Source organism: Brachycentrus maculatus, unplaced genomic scaffold (assembly GCF_059751285.1).
Source record: "Brachycentrus maculatus isolate JH-2025_06_01 unplaced genomic scaffold, ASM5975128v1 h1tg000261l, whole genome shotgun sequence".
In the NCBI taxonomy this organism is placed as follows: Eukaryota; Metazoa; Arthropoda; class Insecta; order Trichoptera; family Brachycentridae; genus Brachycentrus; species Brachycentrus maculatus.
Genome location: NW_028281012.1, coordinates 275754 through 294654, shown reverse-complemented (window position 1 = coordinate 294654; position 18901 = coordinate 275754). Strand labels below are relative to the sequence as shown.

The 18901-nt window shown below is 30.3% G+C and overlaps 1 protein-coding gene across 1 annotated transcript in view; it reads right to left on the bottom strand.

Annotated features, from left to right (window-relative positions):
* The window catches only part of bma (SCY1-like protein bma), a 45185-nt gene that overhangs the window by 9033 nt on the left and 17251 nt on the right, over nt 1-18901 (bottom strand). Inside the window, exons 3-9 of the mRNA XM_088266022.1 lie at nt 15377-15472; nt 12690-12835; nt 7666-7796; nt 5042-5156; nt 3852-3997; nt 1951-2104; nt 1187-1436 (exon numbers count right to left, since the gene is read on the bottom strand). Coding sequence (XP_088122148.1) covers nt 1187-1436; nt 1951-2104; nt 3852-3997; nt 5042-5156; nt 7666-7796; nt 12690-12835; nt 15377-15404 — 970 coding nt within the window. The 5' untranslated portion in view covers nt 15405-15472. The remainder of the gene's footprint in view (nt 1-1186; nt 1437-1950; nt 2105-3851; nt 3998-5041; nt 5157-7665; nt 7797-12689; nt 12836-15376; nt 15473-18901) is intronic.

Here is an 18901-nt window from a genome sequence, read left to right as displayed (position 1 = left end):
GATGGAGGTTATTATTAAATGCTAACATTCATTTAATTAACGAGCTAAAATTAAAAAAATATATATTATGTATTACAAATATTTTGTAAATGTTATTTTAATATTTTTTTCACACCTAACATTTCCACATTGAGATATTCATAATTTTTATAATTATTTAAGACAACTTATAAATTAAAATATTTTGTTTAAATGTTCCTTTGCCCTGAATCTGTACATACTTATATCGTGTGCGTTTTTATTTTAAACGTATCTCTCATGATAAAAATCACGCGTCTATTACACTGTTGTTATCCTGTTGCCAATTTTAAAATCAAAACTTAAAGTAAATAATGTAAAAAATAAATTCTAATACATGTATATTTTTCACCATGGTCACCCTATGGGAATTTGGCATTCTTAATTGGCGACAACTCTACACGTGCAAATATGGTACGCTGATTATCAAACATACACCGAGTATCATTTCCATTCCCATTGTTTCTTCCGTAGTTAGTATATTTAGGATAATAATAATGTCACCATAGTTATTAAAGTACAACGATATCGCTGAACAAATTCAAAATAATCGCATAAATTATGCTCAAGTAAGTCGCCATTTAAATTTATCACATAATACGCATATTTGTTGAGACAATGAAAAATTAAACAAAAAAAATTATCATCGAGATTCTCAAACGATTTTTTTACTCCAAAATGCAACACCAAGCAATTTCAGCAAAACATTTGGCAATCAAACATTTCAATAAACTCCCTAAAGAAATAAAAAAAATTGATGAAATAAAAATACATAAGAAAAAAATTAAAGGTCATTACATTTAAATCTTGAAAAAATATACAAAAAAAGACTATTATATCTTTTATTATATAACATTAAACCACGAGTGTAAGTCCCTCTCCAAGCACAAGAGCACAGTCTCTTTTATGGAGAGGCACAGCGAATCGAAATATAAAAGTTTTCCATATGTATAAATGATTCAAATGTATAATGATATAAATAAAAATGTAAATATATTTAATGAAAAAAATATAAAAAATTAATAATAATAGTTAATAAATTTTCATAGAAGTTCGTGAAATGGTCACATTAATTGTATTTAAATTTTAACTCTAATTAATACATACATGTTATTTAAACATAGTCGCGTAGTCTTAAAAAATGGAATTTATGTTGTAAAATACTTACTGACAACATGGACCGCGATTGTAGGATCGTTGAGGCGGACTTCCCACAGCAGGGGAAGGACATCGTCCATGATCTGGCCTTTATCCAAGCGATCGATGGTACGCTCGATGCAGTTTAGGACGCTCTCGATGATACCCAAATCCCCTTGGTTCTTCTCGAAAAGGGCTATGGTCTTGGGAATGATCATTCTCCTGACGGCATACTCGTCCAAGTAATCGGAAACGTCATTCACACAGTCGAGGGCAGCGCTCTAACAGAAACAGATATTCAATGAGTACCTACCGAATATATGTGTCGCCTACTTCCAAAATCCGCCAGATCCATATAAGTCGATTTTACCAAAAAATGCTAAATTCTCCGAGCAACATTAATGTTTAAAAGAAATGTCTATCTTTAGATAAAATATTATGAAATAGAGATATTCCCAATTTTTTTAGAATTTTTTTCAGTATTAAAAAAACACAAACCGATAATGAAGTCATCTAAATTTTTGACCTATCCCCGCTCTCTGATTGGCAGATATGGGTCAAAAGGCAAGTTCCATGAATATAGCGAAATTTGAAATACAAAGCTGTTTTTAAGTTATTTTTAGCAGGGGTTTCAAGTATGTAAATATTTTAAACAATTAAACCCACAATAGGCGTTCCGATAGAGCATTTATTTTAAAATCTTATAAAATTGGATCTGGTGGATTTTGAAAGTAGGCGACACTAATATCATAAGTGTTAACTGATTTGGTCGAAATCTGCGATTGACCATTTTACCTGTATCTGTATGGTGGTACTGTCGAAAGCATTGTACAACAGTGGCAACACTTCTGTGCGAATTTCTTCATGTGGAGTTTTCTCCAAAACATATTGCAAATTCTCCAGAATAGTTACTGATGCTTGAATGGACCGTGGAGATGAAAAAAGTGCCCTAAACATAAAAATAAATGTTACATGCTTGAATTTTTTTAAAATTACGCTTGTTGCACCTTGATAAAAGCGAAACTTCTTAAAATGTTAATAACAAGAGATATTTAGACAGAAAATAAAACAAAAAATGTGCACAATTTTTTTTCTGATTATTTAATACACACACATAAATTGATAGTGTTCTTATCTTGGTAAGAAACTTTAACTAAACAAAGGTTAGAGACCTATTAAAATCGGCTAACGACCGGGACCCTCTTGAGGCTGAAGGTGTACATAAATTAAATTGGTTTTGGCAAAGTTTAGACGGCCTCAAACATCACAAAGGAACAAGAAAGTGGTTCTAAATTGGTTACCCAGATAAACCAGCTTAAGTGGAGCATCGTATAGACAGAGGCACGATGGGTCTGCATACAGTTGAAGGTGGCTAAAGAGATTCACAAACATGCTACTAACATAAATGGGGATGACAGGTTTCGCTTTCGATCATCTTTGTACTATAAAGGCCAGTAAAGACGTGTAATACCTACTTTGTATAATTCCGCATAAGAAAAAAAAACTTTAAATTTGAAAGTAATCATTTTAGATGGCTCAAAATACGTTTTTTTTTCATTCAAGAAATATTTTAAAGGCTTATTACAAATCGAATTCTGAGGTTTGAATGGATTCGACATCTTAATCTTGATTTCGACATTAATCTAGGTGCGAAAAATGTAAATCGGTCGACGTTATGTCGAGATGAATTTTTCTATTAAGTCGTTTGAATTATCCTTTAAAATTTAACGAGATTTTGATTTTAAAGCAAATAAAAAACACTAGTTTTATACCACTTGAGTTGTATTTATTATAATGTTTAAATAAAATAAATATAACTCAAGTGGTAAAAAAAACAGTGTTTTTTTTTTACAATTTCATCATGTCTCACAACAAAGTGAATGCCGAAACGATAAAAAAAATTGTACCTGGAAGGTGGATAATCTGATAATAGTGAGAGTGAGATCGCTTTAAAAGTATTCCTAATTCTCGAAATTTTGATGGTCTTAAAAAACGGTAGGTAAAAATTTGTACCTTTCGCCAGTTCGATAATGTCGAATTTTTGCGACCACTATGTCGTATTTTTCTGATTGATTTTTTTTGCTCATATTGTGGAAATTACTACTTTTTCGAATGCTGATGTCATTTAAAAAAAACGTTTTGTCAATTAGTTGATTTGCATTTGAGATATTATTATACCAATTTAATGAATTCATGTCAAGCCGTTTTTTTTAAAGGGTTACCATGTTATAATCAATAATGTTAAATTTTTGCTTTGCGCAACATGAAAAGTTTTTGGGCAAAAACCAAAAGCATTTCTGCTCATTTGTAGATTTTCAGAAAGCGTACGATCGATTTGATGGAACGAAATTATGGAAGGTGTTATTTGAGTAAGGAGTAAGCAGTAAACTTATCCAAGGCATTGCATCCTTGTACGAGGATAGCATTGCATGCCTTAGGGTAAGTGGTTCATTTTCATCCTGGTTTTGCATCTCTAAAGGTGTTAAACAGGGATGTGTAATGTCGCATCTGCCGGCGTGATAGTTAGTTAGCTAGTTAGTCATTTTAAATTTAGTTCAGTTTATTAAAAAGTCAACGTAAAATCATCCGATGCAGTAAAAACCTATATTATAATTAAAAAAAACAAGAGATCAGCATATTGCGTTTTTTTTAATACTACTTAAAGCTCGTTCTACCAACATAAATTGTAATCGTACTTGAATGTTGGCACCATGTGTATCTCGTACTCTTCCATGGATGATTCTTTTACCATGAACATGGCGGGTACCAGAACGGCGGCCAGTACTTCTCCCATGTTGATCTCCTGTTGGAGATAGGGCCAGACATACTGCCACCATAGTTTCTGCAACAATGAGTCATAAACGTAAACTACCTGTATCATCACGAATTGTCAACAAATATCGTCAAATCATTAATGGGTGGATTTCGTATTTAAAAAAAATGTTATCTAGTATGAGTAGTCTACTTGCAAACCACGTTAGGAAAAAAAATTGCCAATGGTGCCAATCGGTAGAAAACTATAAAAAAATCGGTTGAAAATAGTAGAAAATTGTAAAAAAATATTATCGTCCATATTTAACATTATCTACCAAAACTCGTTAAGTTGGGAATAAAATGGAATAGTTAAACTAAAACTTGCTATGCCGATCGACAGTTTACTTTTTAAAATCTCTCAAAAAAGCTAAAATCGGAAGAAGATTTCATATTCTACCGAATGCCGCCATTGGCTTAAAAACTTAATTTTTTAAAATAACGCGGTTTGCAAGTAGACTACTCATATCTTCCCATTCTCTTATTATACAGGTCAATTAATACAAAATTAAAAATGTTTACATCAAATATTTCAGTATTACTATTATGATACAAGATTACAAAAATAAACGCGCTTTCAAATCGTTTCAGGACTTCATCGATTAGAGATTCAAGAACAGTTAATTTTTTTCATTAAGGACAATGCATATCATTATCATTGTTTTATTTCACGTTAGATAAAAAAAATATGTAATAAAACATCCAGGCACATTAAAATATATATTTGTGAACTAGAAAGCAGTAGTAAAGAAACAAATTGATAAATCGAGTACAACTGTGTATCAGCACTGGTGGCAGCCACTTTTCAAGTCCAAATAAAGATTCCCAAGTACAAATAAAGATTTCCATCACTCAATTTTTTTATTTAGTAAAAAAGTTATTGGAGTCTAGTTCACAAATGTCATTATGTCATTGACGTACGACGCCATTTACAACAATTATAACATCTTTCTATAGGGTGATTAATTTTGCGCTACCTTGTATTTGGATGGAAAAATGGTTTTTCTATTTTAATAACATTGCGTGAAGTATTACAAATAATGGTAATATAAACAATACAAGTGCATATACGTACTCGCGGAATGAGGGGTAACATTTCCAGCAAACTAGTACGATAAAAGTTGGCCTTGAGGGTCGGTTCCTTCATCAAGAGCAAATCCAAGTTTTGCAGAACAGGAATAACTGGATCACTGAAAAAAAACAATGATACATATATACATATATATAGATATATATATATATATATATATATATATATATATATATATATATATATATATATATATATATATATATATATATATATATATATATATATATATATATATATATATATATATATATATATATATATATGTGTATAAATATATATATGTATATGTATATACATATGTCTTGAAAGTTAATTAAAATTGTACACAAATATTTATACAATACAATTATTTGTACATTTAAACAGTAGGATGTTTAAAAATAGGAATTAAGACTGGGTGGAAAGGGATACGAACAAAATTAAGTTCGCGACACTATCATGGAACTACAACCCTACCCAAAAATACTTCCATAGTGTCACGCATTGTTCCGCAAAGTGTGTGCCACGGCACACTGGTGTACCGTGGTGATTAGTTGGTGTGCCGCGGAAAAAACGTCTAGTTTTGTGAAAATAACACAGTTGCTCGAAATTTTGCCTATGATCAGTTAAGTAAGCTCACATTTCGTATTAAACATAATATATTACCATAATATGGTAAATATGCACCTCTGATTTTTTTTAAATTTGGTAGGTGTACCTCGAATAGAAAAAAGTTTGCGGAATACTGGTCTAACAGATAATAAACACTGATATTTACAATATTTCAAAACATTCAGTTTTTCTTTTATGAATAACTTTTAATGATCGACGTGTAATGTTTCATCCAGGAGCGCCTAGATGGCCTTGACTTGAGTACCGAGAGAGCGCTGCATTATTCAGACGAAGTGACTTATAAAGATAAGACAAGCGCATTAAAAATACGTCTATGTTATTTATAGTAAGTACACAATAAAATATTTTCCCCAATGCAGAAATTAACATTGTGTCAATAGTAAATATGGTAATAACAACCGAATAAATACGAGTTGATTATTGTTGTTCGTGGAGAGTAAGTGTTGTTTATTGAGGGACTTATTTTAGGTAAATATTTAAATTCCAAACAACTGTCCTCCTCGTAGTCGACCGAATTGTCTTTTCAAACCAAAAGTAGGTAAGGTACATCATGAGAATAATTGCTTTATTTTATAAATAAACATGACTTATAATAAATAACACTCAAAATATGAAGGGAATTGTCCTTTAAAATATTATAATGTATTGATTATCAAATTGTCTAAATTTATTAATTAATTTAGAATAATTACATTTTGTAACCTCAAAATAAATGACAAGTATATTTTGTGGCAAACCTTATGAAATGCATTTGAAAAGTCGGTACAAAATCTATACTGGCACTGAATCAAATAAATGCAGTGTCATCTTGAGCGTTAACACGCGAAGGAAATGTGATCAGCCCCCCGCTTCGGGTACGCAGTTCGGGGTAATATTGAATAAATATTAGAGTGAAAAAATCACTTTTATTTATTTGACCACCCCACTAGGAATTAAAATCGTGACCTCCAGTACGGTAGCCGAGCGGGATGACCATTGCACTACGGAGGTGGACATTACTAGGTAACACATACCTCTAATAATTATTAATTGATTGATTATAATTTTTTAAAAATATAATAATTATTTATATATTTTTTAAGATTATAATTTAAAAAAAGTATATAGATAACAATAAATATATATATATATATATATATATATATATATATTATACAATATAAATATAGAAGATCTATTAAAGTTTTAGATAATACCTCAATTGATCACAAACAGTACAAACAGTACAAATATGTAAATGTTTGATAGAAACGAGATGGTATTCAATTATGATGTATTAAAAAATATTATTCATGCCGTGGAGGAATTACTTTTTGTGCAGCGTTGCCAATGCCAATTTTCAGAATTCCCCGAAAATCTATGCCAAATTCCCCAAATTGGAGAAAAACAATGTCCCGATTTCCCACAAATTCCCCACATACTTATCCCAAGAAAAAAAGTTTTTAATAAAAAATCGAGTACTTATTTTTTAATTTTCAATTTTAATGCCCCAATTGGGACATAAAAAACATAGTAATCAAAAATACATTTCACTCGTAATAAAATTATGAGTTGATGTAGTGTTGCTATTAAATTATTTCGTTTTCGCAAATTGGACGGGTAGGGCCACATCCATTTTTGTCGTAGCAATAATCTTAAGTGTAGCACTTTTGGTAAAAAATTCCACACGAAGTAAACATATAAATTTCTTTTATACCATAAGTACACATTTGTTACCACAAATTCTACGTGGAAATTCTAAAAAAATAGATTTCATTTATCGAAATAGATATTTTAATCACTAACCTGTCCGGTAAATTAATAAATGGTAAAATGTTAAAATCCCCGCATTTTCCGCACATAGCGCCAATCCCCACAAATTCCCAAATGAGAGATTGAGAGATTGAGATTGAGAGAACAAGACTTGAGATTCCCCACAATTTGGAAAATTCCCCACAGATTGGCAACCCTGTTTTTGTGTGTTGAATAGATTACCAAATGATAAAAATAATTACCTAAAGTATTTAATCAACGTCAGCAGTTGCGAGGTGGGTCGAGGGTTACTATCACGCGACATGAGGCGAGTAACAGCTTCCTGGAGCCCATGGGGGATGCGGGGTAAGATCATGTGAACCTGGTCGTCCAACTGAAAACAATAGATGTGAAATAATTAAAAGTGTAATGAGATCTCAATTCAAGTTTATTTCGGCTGTCTTTATCAGAAATCACCATCTCAGTTCTGATTAAAAATAACTTACAGGAGAGCCTAGTAAGTTTTTAGACCGAAATAGTAGTTACAATTTAATTTGTGAGTGACAAGTTTTTACATTTATTATTTCTTGCAATATTAAACGTTCATTTGGATCCAGAGTGGATAGGATATGTTATCTTGATCTTCAGTAACGTGACGGTAGGGAAATCAGTCAGATAAATGGTAAGGGTGTTTAATAACTTTTTTTATATTGCTGTGGACTCCGGAAATTGAACACTGAACCTCCAGCGCGGTTGTTAAATGGGCTTACCTTCTCATAAATACATAAATAAATAAAAAATATGGAATCAAAAATTCAATAATATCAATTTAAATCATAAAATAATTTATACGTTTGTTCCACATAATTTCTTCGCTTTTTGAAAATGTTTCCTTTTATCAAAATTTGTGTTAATAAAACAGCAAATGCGCTATTCTAATACGCTATCACTATTGGTAATTGCATTTCCCGTGTGTAAATCACAATCCGCCGCAATCGTTCTAAAAGGCGTCCTGACTCGAATGTCAAACCACCGCCTAAGAAGTTGCACATGAAAAAAAATCTAAGAAAGAATGCAACTTTAAAATTGCAATATTTCAAAATATGTTCCCTGATTATTTTGTTCCTTGTGAACACCCATCTTCAGCATGTATCTTTCATTAAGCGCTTCTTATATTTAAATTTAAATAAAAGAATGTGTGTGTTAAATTTAAATAATTAACTTTACAACATTTTGAGTGTGTCCAAATACTTGTTCACAAAATCTGGATTATCTCCAATTACAGGAGTTATCTTCATATTATTATTTGAAATCTCATCAAAGATGAAGAAGAATTTGAAAGTCAGGGTATTTTTAATTTATTATTATTTATTCAGGAATTGTACAGCTTTACATTTAATAAAAGTAAATAATGAAAAACAGTTACATTAATAAAAATAAAGCCAATTACACAACTCTACATTTACGGGGCTGACGACCACCATAGGCTGGTTTAAGTGATCACTTTACACACGTGTAACATTTACCGATTCCACCCATTATTAACCACACTACTCAAATTCTTGGAAGATCTATATATATGAACCAATTTTTTAACATTATTCTTGAATCACCAGAACATCACTAGAGACATCAATAGGTGAGATGAAAAGAAGCTTTTTATGAGCAGAAACTCTTTTATTAGTATTAGTAAATAATTAAAACCAATTTATGTTTTAATTTTAAATCAAACACAGATTTTTTAGTCTACTAAGTTGTATTTTATTAATAAAAACACATAAAAAATTATATTGTGACAATTGTTTCGCCTTGTTAGGGCATTATCAAACGAATGTGAAGGTCAAATGGACTACGGTCTTTATGTAGCTATACAATTCTAAGTGACAGTTTTAACACGTGCAGCAATAATTTATGGGAGACAACAGTAGCTAATGGGGGATATAGGTATGTACCCTTATATTTATTTTCTGGGAAAGGAAGAATTTATTGTCATGGCCATATTTTGGAGAGTTAATATTTTAATGCTTAATACAATTGTTGGTAATATTATTTTTAAGAATTTATATATGTAGATGTAATTATTAGTTTATCAATAACGCATCATGCAAGCGTTTACATAGAGAGAGAGAGAGAGATGATGTACAGTAATAGTCTATTTAAATATGTTTAGCAGTAGTGAAGACATAAGGTTGGTTTGTTCATTAGGTAATGGGGGATGTAGGTATAATACCCTTATATTTATTTTCTGGGAAGGGAGAATTTATTGAAATGGCAATACAACTCTTAGTAGACTCAAAAATCTGTGTTTGATTTAAAATTAATACATAAATTAAAATGGAGTTCTACAAATTAAACGTCAAATCAATAAATAAAAATTAAAATCAATTTGACAGATGTAGCATCAACAATATGGCCGGCATCAACTTTGAATTTCTGAAAATCCTTATTGAATGAACCTGTATTATATGTATAACTCGTAATATTAATTTTGTAATACAAATTTAATTCTAAATTATTTGAGTTATGTCAACATTCCACTCCTGTTTTAATTTCGAAAAGTTCTTTGAATTCCTACCAAAGCCAAATTACTTTAAGTTGTAATTTACTTAGATTATTGTTAAGTTCATTGGTATTCTAATGAAAACAGAATTAAGGTATTCAACGAGTAAATTAGCTGCTTGAAATTGAGCCTAGTAACACTAATTGCTTAAGTATCAAACTTTTGATAAATGAAGAATAAAAATACCGAAATGAATATACACATAAGTATCTCAAAATTATTTTTTTGACATCTCAACAAAGATAAAGAAGAATGTGGAAGTCTGGACATTTACAGGGCTTACGAACGTCATAGGCTACTTTAAGTGATCACTTTACGTACATGTAACATTCACCAATTCTACCTATGATAGACAATTACACTACCTACTCAAATTCTTGAAATTTCTAGATACTATGTATATTGATCACTAGTGACATTTATTGTGGGATGAGGGAATCTTTTAGTAAGCAGAAACTCTTTCATTTGTGAGGTCCGAATCCTGGATTATATTCGCATATTTGAGAAACGCTAGAAAACATCTTTTATTTTTTTTATTTTACCTTATAATTTGACCAGTTAATTTATTTACAACATTTTGAGTGTTTCCAAACTGATACAACTTTCATACAACATTGTCATTTTGATACAACTTTTTTATGATCAGTGTGTCGTATTAAAAAATGAATGCTCTTGATATTCTGATATCTCGATATATTTTTTATGTTCAGTCAATTTTTACCTTTAGGAGTATTTATTTCCATTCATTATTCTCGCTTTCATACAGTTTGGTAGTTTTTATAAAATTTCATATTTGGAATATTGTTCCTATTTTTATAAAAAAGATTTTCACAAGCTAAATATATTGTATTTTATTAAATTAAAGTATGTTCAGTTAATGCGTAATGAGAAAAAATACTACCCTAAATAATGTCTCAAAAAAATATATTTTTGCCAAACATAAAATGGTTACGACCTTGGTAGGGTCAACAAATTGAATGATTTGAGTAAACATGATATGTGTTTTTTACTTGGTACGCAAGACGTAATATAACTCAATTTTGTAAGATATGGGTAGACGGTATTAACATTTTTTTTCATTCCGTATATAAAGGTCTGTTATACATTCTCGTAACTCTCAGATATATTTTTTTGGACACTAAAAATTCAAAATATATTGTAAGCAATAACATAATTGAGTATTTTCAACCACGAATGTTTAATATCAAGTTAAACACCAAAAAACATTTGTTGATAGTTGAAAATACATAAATTTACTAAAAATATTAAACATTTATGTGATTATTAAATAAAGTGTTTACTTAATAGTGTTGCAGTTTTCAAAAGGCAAATTATTAATTCAAATAACTCTTTGGTAAGGATTTAAAAACATTAATTATGCGTAAAATTATAAAAATATTTACTTTGTTTTGAGGCTTTTTATACTTAACATATTTATTTAGCATAGGAGTATTTACTCCCAGTTGGATTTTTATGCTGGAAATGGGCAGTAAAAAGAGTTGTTTTTCAATCAAAAGAACATTTAAATAAATATGAAAAATTGTAAGAAATAAAAGTATTTGGGAAATTTATTCACTGTAAAAAAGCTCAAAACTTCCAAAACAAATATCTTTTGTATTTTATAACTTTTCATGAGTAATACAGAAGAAAACATGGTGTAAAAATTGCGTTTGTAGTACTAGACACATGATAAAAGTATTTTTTTTAAAGAGATTTTAATGTAAGAGACAGCAAGAGAGCATCTAAAAAGAAATACAAGAATCTAAAATTTAGCATTAAAATATTTTGTTTGTTCAATATAAACACTATCATTAATTTATGCGTGAAGTGAAACCGATATTAACGGTTTGTTACTATCAAAATATAAGCCATGTCGGTAAGCCGTGACGATCTCATCACTATTACAGATCAAAATGAATTATTATTCCATGCCTGTAATCGATCGCGGAAAATCCTTTAAAACGCCGTGCTAAATGTTAAGTCCGTTCATGCTAACTAAGCCACGTATAAAATTTAAAGCACGATTGATTATTTTATAATGAATATTGATAAAGTACTTATTCTGGCAAACAGTTCTCCTTGTTTAGATTAGAGCACATCGAATACTAACACCTAGATTGTAGCTTTTGACACGTTTTAAGTAGTGACATGTCTCATGTGTATATATATATATATATATATATATATATATATATATATATATATATATATATATATATATATATATATATATATATATATATAAATATATATATATTTTTATTTATATATATATTTAGAAAATCACATCGTTAAAGGAGGGAATTGTAAATATTATTCAAACTGCACAAACTACAAAAACGATTATTGAATAATGTAAACAGGCTGAGAAAGGGCGAGAAGCGTTGTTATTTTTACTCTGGTCTTTTGCGTTGTTGCATTCATCATGTTTTATCATGTTAAAATACTACAACTCGTCGTTATAATACTATAATAAGTATATGTATTTTTTCCTTTAATGTTTTTCGCAAATACTTTCTGGCACATTTTATAAACTTTATGAAATAAAACAACTTTGTTTTAAAACGCTTTTTTATTGGTTTCCAACCGGTTTCGACAATAACCTTGTCATCACGATGATGACAATGTTCTTGTCAAAACCGGTTGGAGAAAAAATGTACCAGTGATTGAGATGTCAAAAAAGGTGGTTAAAGACAAAGTTGCTTTATTTTAAATTTTTTATATTACCTGTTCCATTTGCTTGGTGTAGTTGGACGCCGAGTAATTGGCTTGGATGAGGGGGCGACCATTGTTGAAGATGGCGCATATTGTCATCCCCAGGGAGAACATGTCAGACAGAACGCTGCACACGGCGTTCTGTTGGATTTCCGGAGCTGTGAAATAAAAATAGCTCTTTTAATACAGCCATAAGCGATATAATTTTCCTAAATTAATTTTGTTTCTATTTCTAACGACATTGCCTCTTATTTTTATTTAACCGCTCTTCTCCTCACTGATTCGTTCCATATGTCCAAAACATCTTAACATGGTTTTCTTAATTTTATAGATGATACTTAACTCATGCATTCTTTCCTTATTTGAACATTTCTTAAGTGTTATTCTGCAGCCGCATTGCAAAAGTATTGCATTTTAACTGCGATCGGTCTACATTCATTCATGCTTCTCTTTCATACATTAGAGTTGGTACTAGAACTCTGTTGCGCATTGCTAGTTTAGCTTTCATTTTCTAAGGCTTTTGTTCGTTAAAAATGATTTCGGCGGGCCACTCACTCCGTTCCCAGCATTCATTATCCTTTTTTATATCTTTATTATATTTTATGGAATAAATATTATATGGAGTAGAATGGTTAAAGAAAAAGGAAAGTGTGAGATGTCAGTAAAAGAGGAGATTTTAGAGGCTTCAGGGTTCAGCGCATTAACTGTAAAACCAGAATACATATATCAATTGCTTGAAAATAAATTGTTTTACTGATATTTCATCTGAATGTTATAGTTTTCTTTTAATAATTTAGTTTATTAAAAGCATTGAAAACGTTGTGGTATGGTAATAAAATACTGTGCTTATTCAAGGTTCATTTAGTGAAATACCACTTTTATAAAGACTTATTCGTGACTACCTGCTTCGGAATAATTATTAAAAAAATATTTTTAATTTTTGTAGAGATTCCGAATCGTAATAATTTTATTTTAATGATCTTATGATGAAACGATTATTCGGAAACCGGTAGTAACGAATAATTGTTTATAAAAATGGTATTACACTAAGTGAACGATGAATGATAAGGAGTGTGATTTTTTTCATATTTATTGATTTAGCATTTTACTTTGTAGAACAACATGATTAAAAAAAAACACTTGTGTAAGAAATTTTTAGATTTTTTTTATATTGGTGAAAAATTAGTTGTTTATGGGAACATTTTAAATTTTCGAAACTAGTTGTGTTTGCATTAACTAACTTGCAAAGTCGTCTTATACAAGTATTTTAAAATTGTAATATTATACGGATTTCTTGATTTTTAAAGTTGTCTGTAAATGTTTAGCTATAAAAATACATTTCCCAACCATTATGTCTTATATTATAAAATACATAATAATTGACGTCTAAATTCTCATCACTTGACATAAAAGTGACACAAAAATGTCAACAGCAGTTTATTGTACGAGATTACTCAAAATAATAATTTCAAGAGATATTTAAAACGGATAAGCTTCGAGAAGGGGTTTTATCTTTCACAATCGGTTTCCATTGTTTAATAATTGGGAAATATAATAAAGTAGTGGAAACCTTTTCGATTTCAAGAATTTATGTTCCAACGTCAGAATTTCCCTTAACCATGATATTAAATGTCAATGTAAGAAAGCAGAAAAGTGAAAAACAGATATAAAAAACCATTATTTTTTAATTAAGATTGCTAATCATAGTATTTCCACGTGCCATTTTGATCGGTTTAAATAATAAGATTAAGAGATTGATAATTAACGGCTCATATAAATCATTAACAATAATCGTTGAACGATTAATACAGGTTGATTCAGTATGACCTTTTTTCTACAGACTTTTAATGATATATCACGATTGAGTCTTGTTGAACTGTCAGAAAATTTGTTCGGTATTGTTTAGTATTTCATGATGAAAAGACTTAAACTGCAAAGTTTAAAAGTTAGTAAACTGCAAAACCGCAAAGTTAAAGATCCGCTGTTGAAATGATCCGGTGATGATTTCAAATCGGCTGACTTTCTATACGTCACCGCTTCAGTCTTTGGGCTCTTGAAAATATCGAACAAGATCCGCTGCTTTCGATTAAAATTTTGTTCAACAATGAACCCATTTCTGGCTCAATGGGTAAGTCAATATTAAAAATTTCATCTTGTATGATGAGCAACCCAAGTGAGTCAATGACTTTTATTTCATTCACAAAAAACGACGGTTTGGTGTGGTTTATGGGCCGGCGGAATCATCGATTCCTTTTTTTTAAAAACGACGCTGGGTACTACGTTACTTTGAATCACGCCATGATAATAGATTATTTATTACCTAAAATTGAAGCCCGAGATCTCTATGACTTTTGGTTTCAACAAGACGGAAACAGCGCGTGAAACAATGGTCCTGTTGAGAGATCGATTGTGTTATATCACACCCCTAGACTTTTGAATATGGGGATACGTAAAGTCTAAAGTCTTTGCGGATAAACCAGCTTCAATTGAAGCATTGGAAACAAGCTTACTCGCGTCATTCACGCTATACCGATACGGACGTTCTTGAACATTTGGAAAATATTATTTTAAGAAAGTGAAAACCAAAAACTTCTCTATACGATAATGATAAAGATAATAATAAAAATGGTCATTATAATTCTATATAAATGGATGAGTGAAATATGATTCTCAGACCAAAATATTGAGTTTTCACTTACCAATATAATCCAGATTCGGTTGCACCATTTTGGAGAATCGAGAAGACCAAGCAACACAGGGTGTGGGTTCTGGACTGTTGATATCGAGTACGCGTTCTGAAACAAAAATAAATACTTGTTGAGTCTATGTTGCGATACATTTTTACTATACAGTCTTCTGTTTATTCGGGAACGATAACAGAAAAGAGTCGAGAGCAAAAAAGAAGAAAAAAAACTTTCATCAAATCAGCGGACAAATTTCAAAAGTACCCCGGATCATATAAATAAATTAAGTATTTCATGTTTGTCTTATAAAATAGCCAAAATAACGGTACAAATCAACTAATGATGTAATATTTTTTGTTAAATTTAAAACATGCTTAGCACACTTAGGGAACTTCAATACCATAAAATCATTGAAATGCTTTTTTCTCCACCGGCAAATACTGGACGGACAGACGTTAGTTTTAAAAGTAGTGTACATATAGGGTAGGCCATCTGATAGTTGGAATTTGAATAAAATAAAATAAAATAACTTACGACTAATTCAAATTCCAACTGGCTGTGAATATTTTTTAAACATTTGGTATTGTTAGAAAAATTGAACCTTTATATTGACTTTACTTTATTTGATTTTAAAAACACAACATCGATTAAATGACTGCCACGACTAACTTTATAGTACACCATTTGATCAACCCAATTTTAAATACATTTTCGATTGTTTGGGTTTCAAAAATGGCAACTTCAATTTCGTCTTATAAAGCCTCAATCGTTTCTGAAAAGATGGTGGAACACCTATTCTTAACGGCTCCTCACAATAAATAGTCCAACGGGTCAAATTACAGCTCAGAGACAGTTAATCATCATATTGTCATGAGAATTTCGACTGATTATTTAATTTTGTAAAACGGTGCACTAAAGATCGATTGCTAAGATGGCTGTGTAAAAATTGGCCCCATCTTATTGAAACTGATTGTCGTCCATGTCATCTCTTTACGTTTAGATTTTTTGAGCCAAATGCAATTCAGCTTGGAAATGGGCTTTATCTAAAAAGACGATTTTTCGGTAAAATACTCATCTTCGACCAAACGATCTTCATCCTTTAAGCGAACCGAAAACGCATCAGATAGTCTTGAATCTTCAGCTCTTGGACTCATTGGGCTTTGTAGAATTTATTAGTTTTTAAATACCGAGGTCTTAATGCAAATTTCTCCCAAAAGAAGTGCGAAAAATGTTTAGTTCCTGAGAACGATGACGGGTTGATGTTGATTTATGTTCAAGCATACTCTGGGCTACAGCAGAAATGTTTTAGGTTGAGCGCACTGAACGAGAACATGAACGGATTGTTTTATCTAACAACGACCCAATTTAATGAACTCGCTTCAGAAATAGATCCGCAAACTGCGATGAATTCCTTTTTTGCCTTTTTTTATTTGTTTATTTTCAAGTTTGGGTAGAAGAATCAACCTTGGAAGTAAGTTTTCCATATATTCAAATTTTGTGCGAGTGTAAACGTCTTATTTCGTAATTGTCAATTATAAAACCAATTTTCTAACAATTCGCGAATGTCATTATATCTTTCAAAATCAAAATAACTGGTAATTTAAGTTACAAATGTTAAAAAGCCGACCTTTTAATAAAAATCAGTGATAAAGAGCGATTGAGCAGATAAACACATACTCTAAGAGGTACTGAAATCAACGTAATTTATAGCACACTTGATGACTGATGGATAACCGCTGATTTTAAATTTAATGATAATCTGAAATGAATGATGAATTGAAAAATAAAAAGGGCAACAAACAGAAAAAGAATATCTCTAATTTCTATCCCTTTCATATAATTATCCTTTATTCTTTTTCATTCATTGATTTTCATAATGATTTAAATTTTTTTCCTACTTTCTTTTTGAATTCTCTTTTGGTTGAGTTCAAATGTTGTACAATATAAACAAAAAGTAAATGACCTCTTATCCAAACTCACAATGTAAATAGGAACAAAAAAGAATTCCTGGATAAACGAAGTTACGGCGTTCGAAGACCGGATGTCTTCACGGGCACAGTGTCGGGACAACAATCTGAACGATCTGACTCGATACGAAATGGGTATATTTAAGCAAGGTGCGGCATTTAAGGGTTGGTATTTACTTTCTATTTTATATTTGACTCCAAAAACGCCCAATATAAAGGGAAAAAGGTGCCCCGCGATCTAAAACTTATGAAAGGAAAAGTTGAAGAAAGTAAATTAATCTGAATTTTCTAAACATTCTATAAGGTACATTATAGAAGGTTTTCTTGATTACTGTGCAAAGTTAGAAGACGAACAATAGTTTCAAAATTTTCTTTGATCGAACGTAAACTATCAACCAAGTATCAACATCAATAGAGCATTTTTTATATCATATATACGAGTATAAACAAATACATGCATGCATATATTTTAAGGATAAGGACCTGCGATAATTGTTTAAAATTATCATTAGCATCAAATAAAGTCATTTACATTCAATGGAAAGACAATGATATTGCATATATTTTACATGATTTTATATGTTAATAATAGTATAGGTTTCTATGTACTACCCTGAGGTACACTGAATACATTAGAAGCTGGGTCGCTCAGATATTCACTGGTTAATACTATTTTACTATCCCAAAAACTTTATACGATAAAGTAAAAAGGCTTAAGTTAAAACGCATACATGTCCAAAATTCATATTAATTTCTTTGATAGGTGTGTAGTTCTATATGTTTTATTTTATTTAATTTTTTCAGTACAGGAGCTATTGGACCTTCAATATACTAAGATATTAAGAGATATCCCGCAGTGTAGGCCAAGATTCTACTTACTTAAAATTGCATTGAATATAATTTAAATAATGTCGGCATAATGTTGACACTATAAGAAAGGAAGTCATCAAATATTTTGTTTGTTTATCAAATGCAAATGAGTTTTAAACAGACGTGAAGTATATGTATGTGTTATTACTTACTGGTTTCGTTTTGCGTAAGGGTTTCCATTGATTGAATTTCCACTAATTTATGGCTACTTTGTTTCTTTTTTCCATCAGTAGGTTGGTGTACATTTTATAAATCTTCTATCAATATCATTAATCTTATCCGAAATCAAAATTATCAATTGGCTTGTCCCATTCATAGATGCTTTAAATCTCTCTAAAACTGAGTAATATTAATTTAAATCTATACTTCGAAACACTGGCATGTTTTAAAAAACATAATTTAAAAACTAACGTAACGTAAACGAACGTAACTACTAGCAATCTAAACAAAACGGCCATGTACTTTTTGACAGCTGCTTTCACATCATTTTTTTATGTTTTCGATTGGACTGTTGTTTTAAAGATTTCTTTTTATATTTTCATGGAATCACAAGCATTGTGTAGTGAAAAATATCTGAATAAAATATTAATGAGATAAATAAAAAAAAATACTTTTTTAATAAATATGTGTGGTTAATTTTATTCCTTATTTTCTATTTTACTAGACTAAACCACAGGTGATTCGAAGCCGGGTACAACTAGTA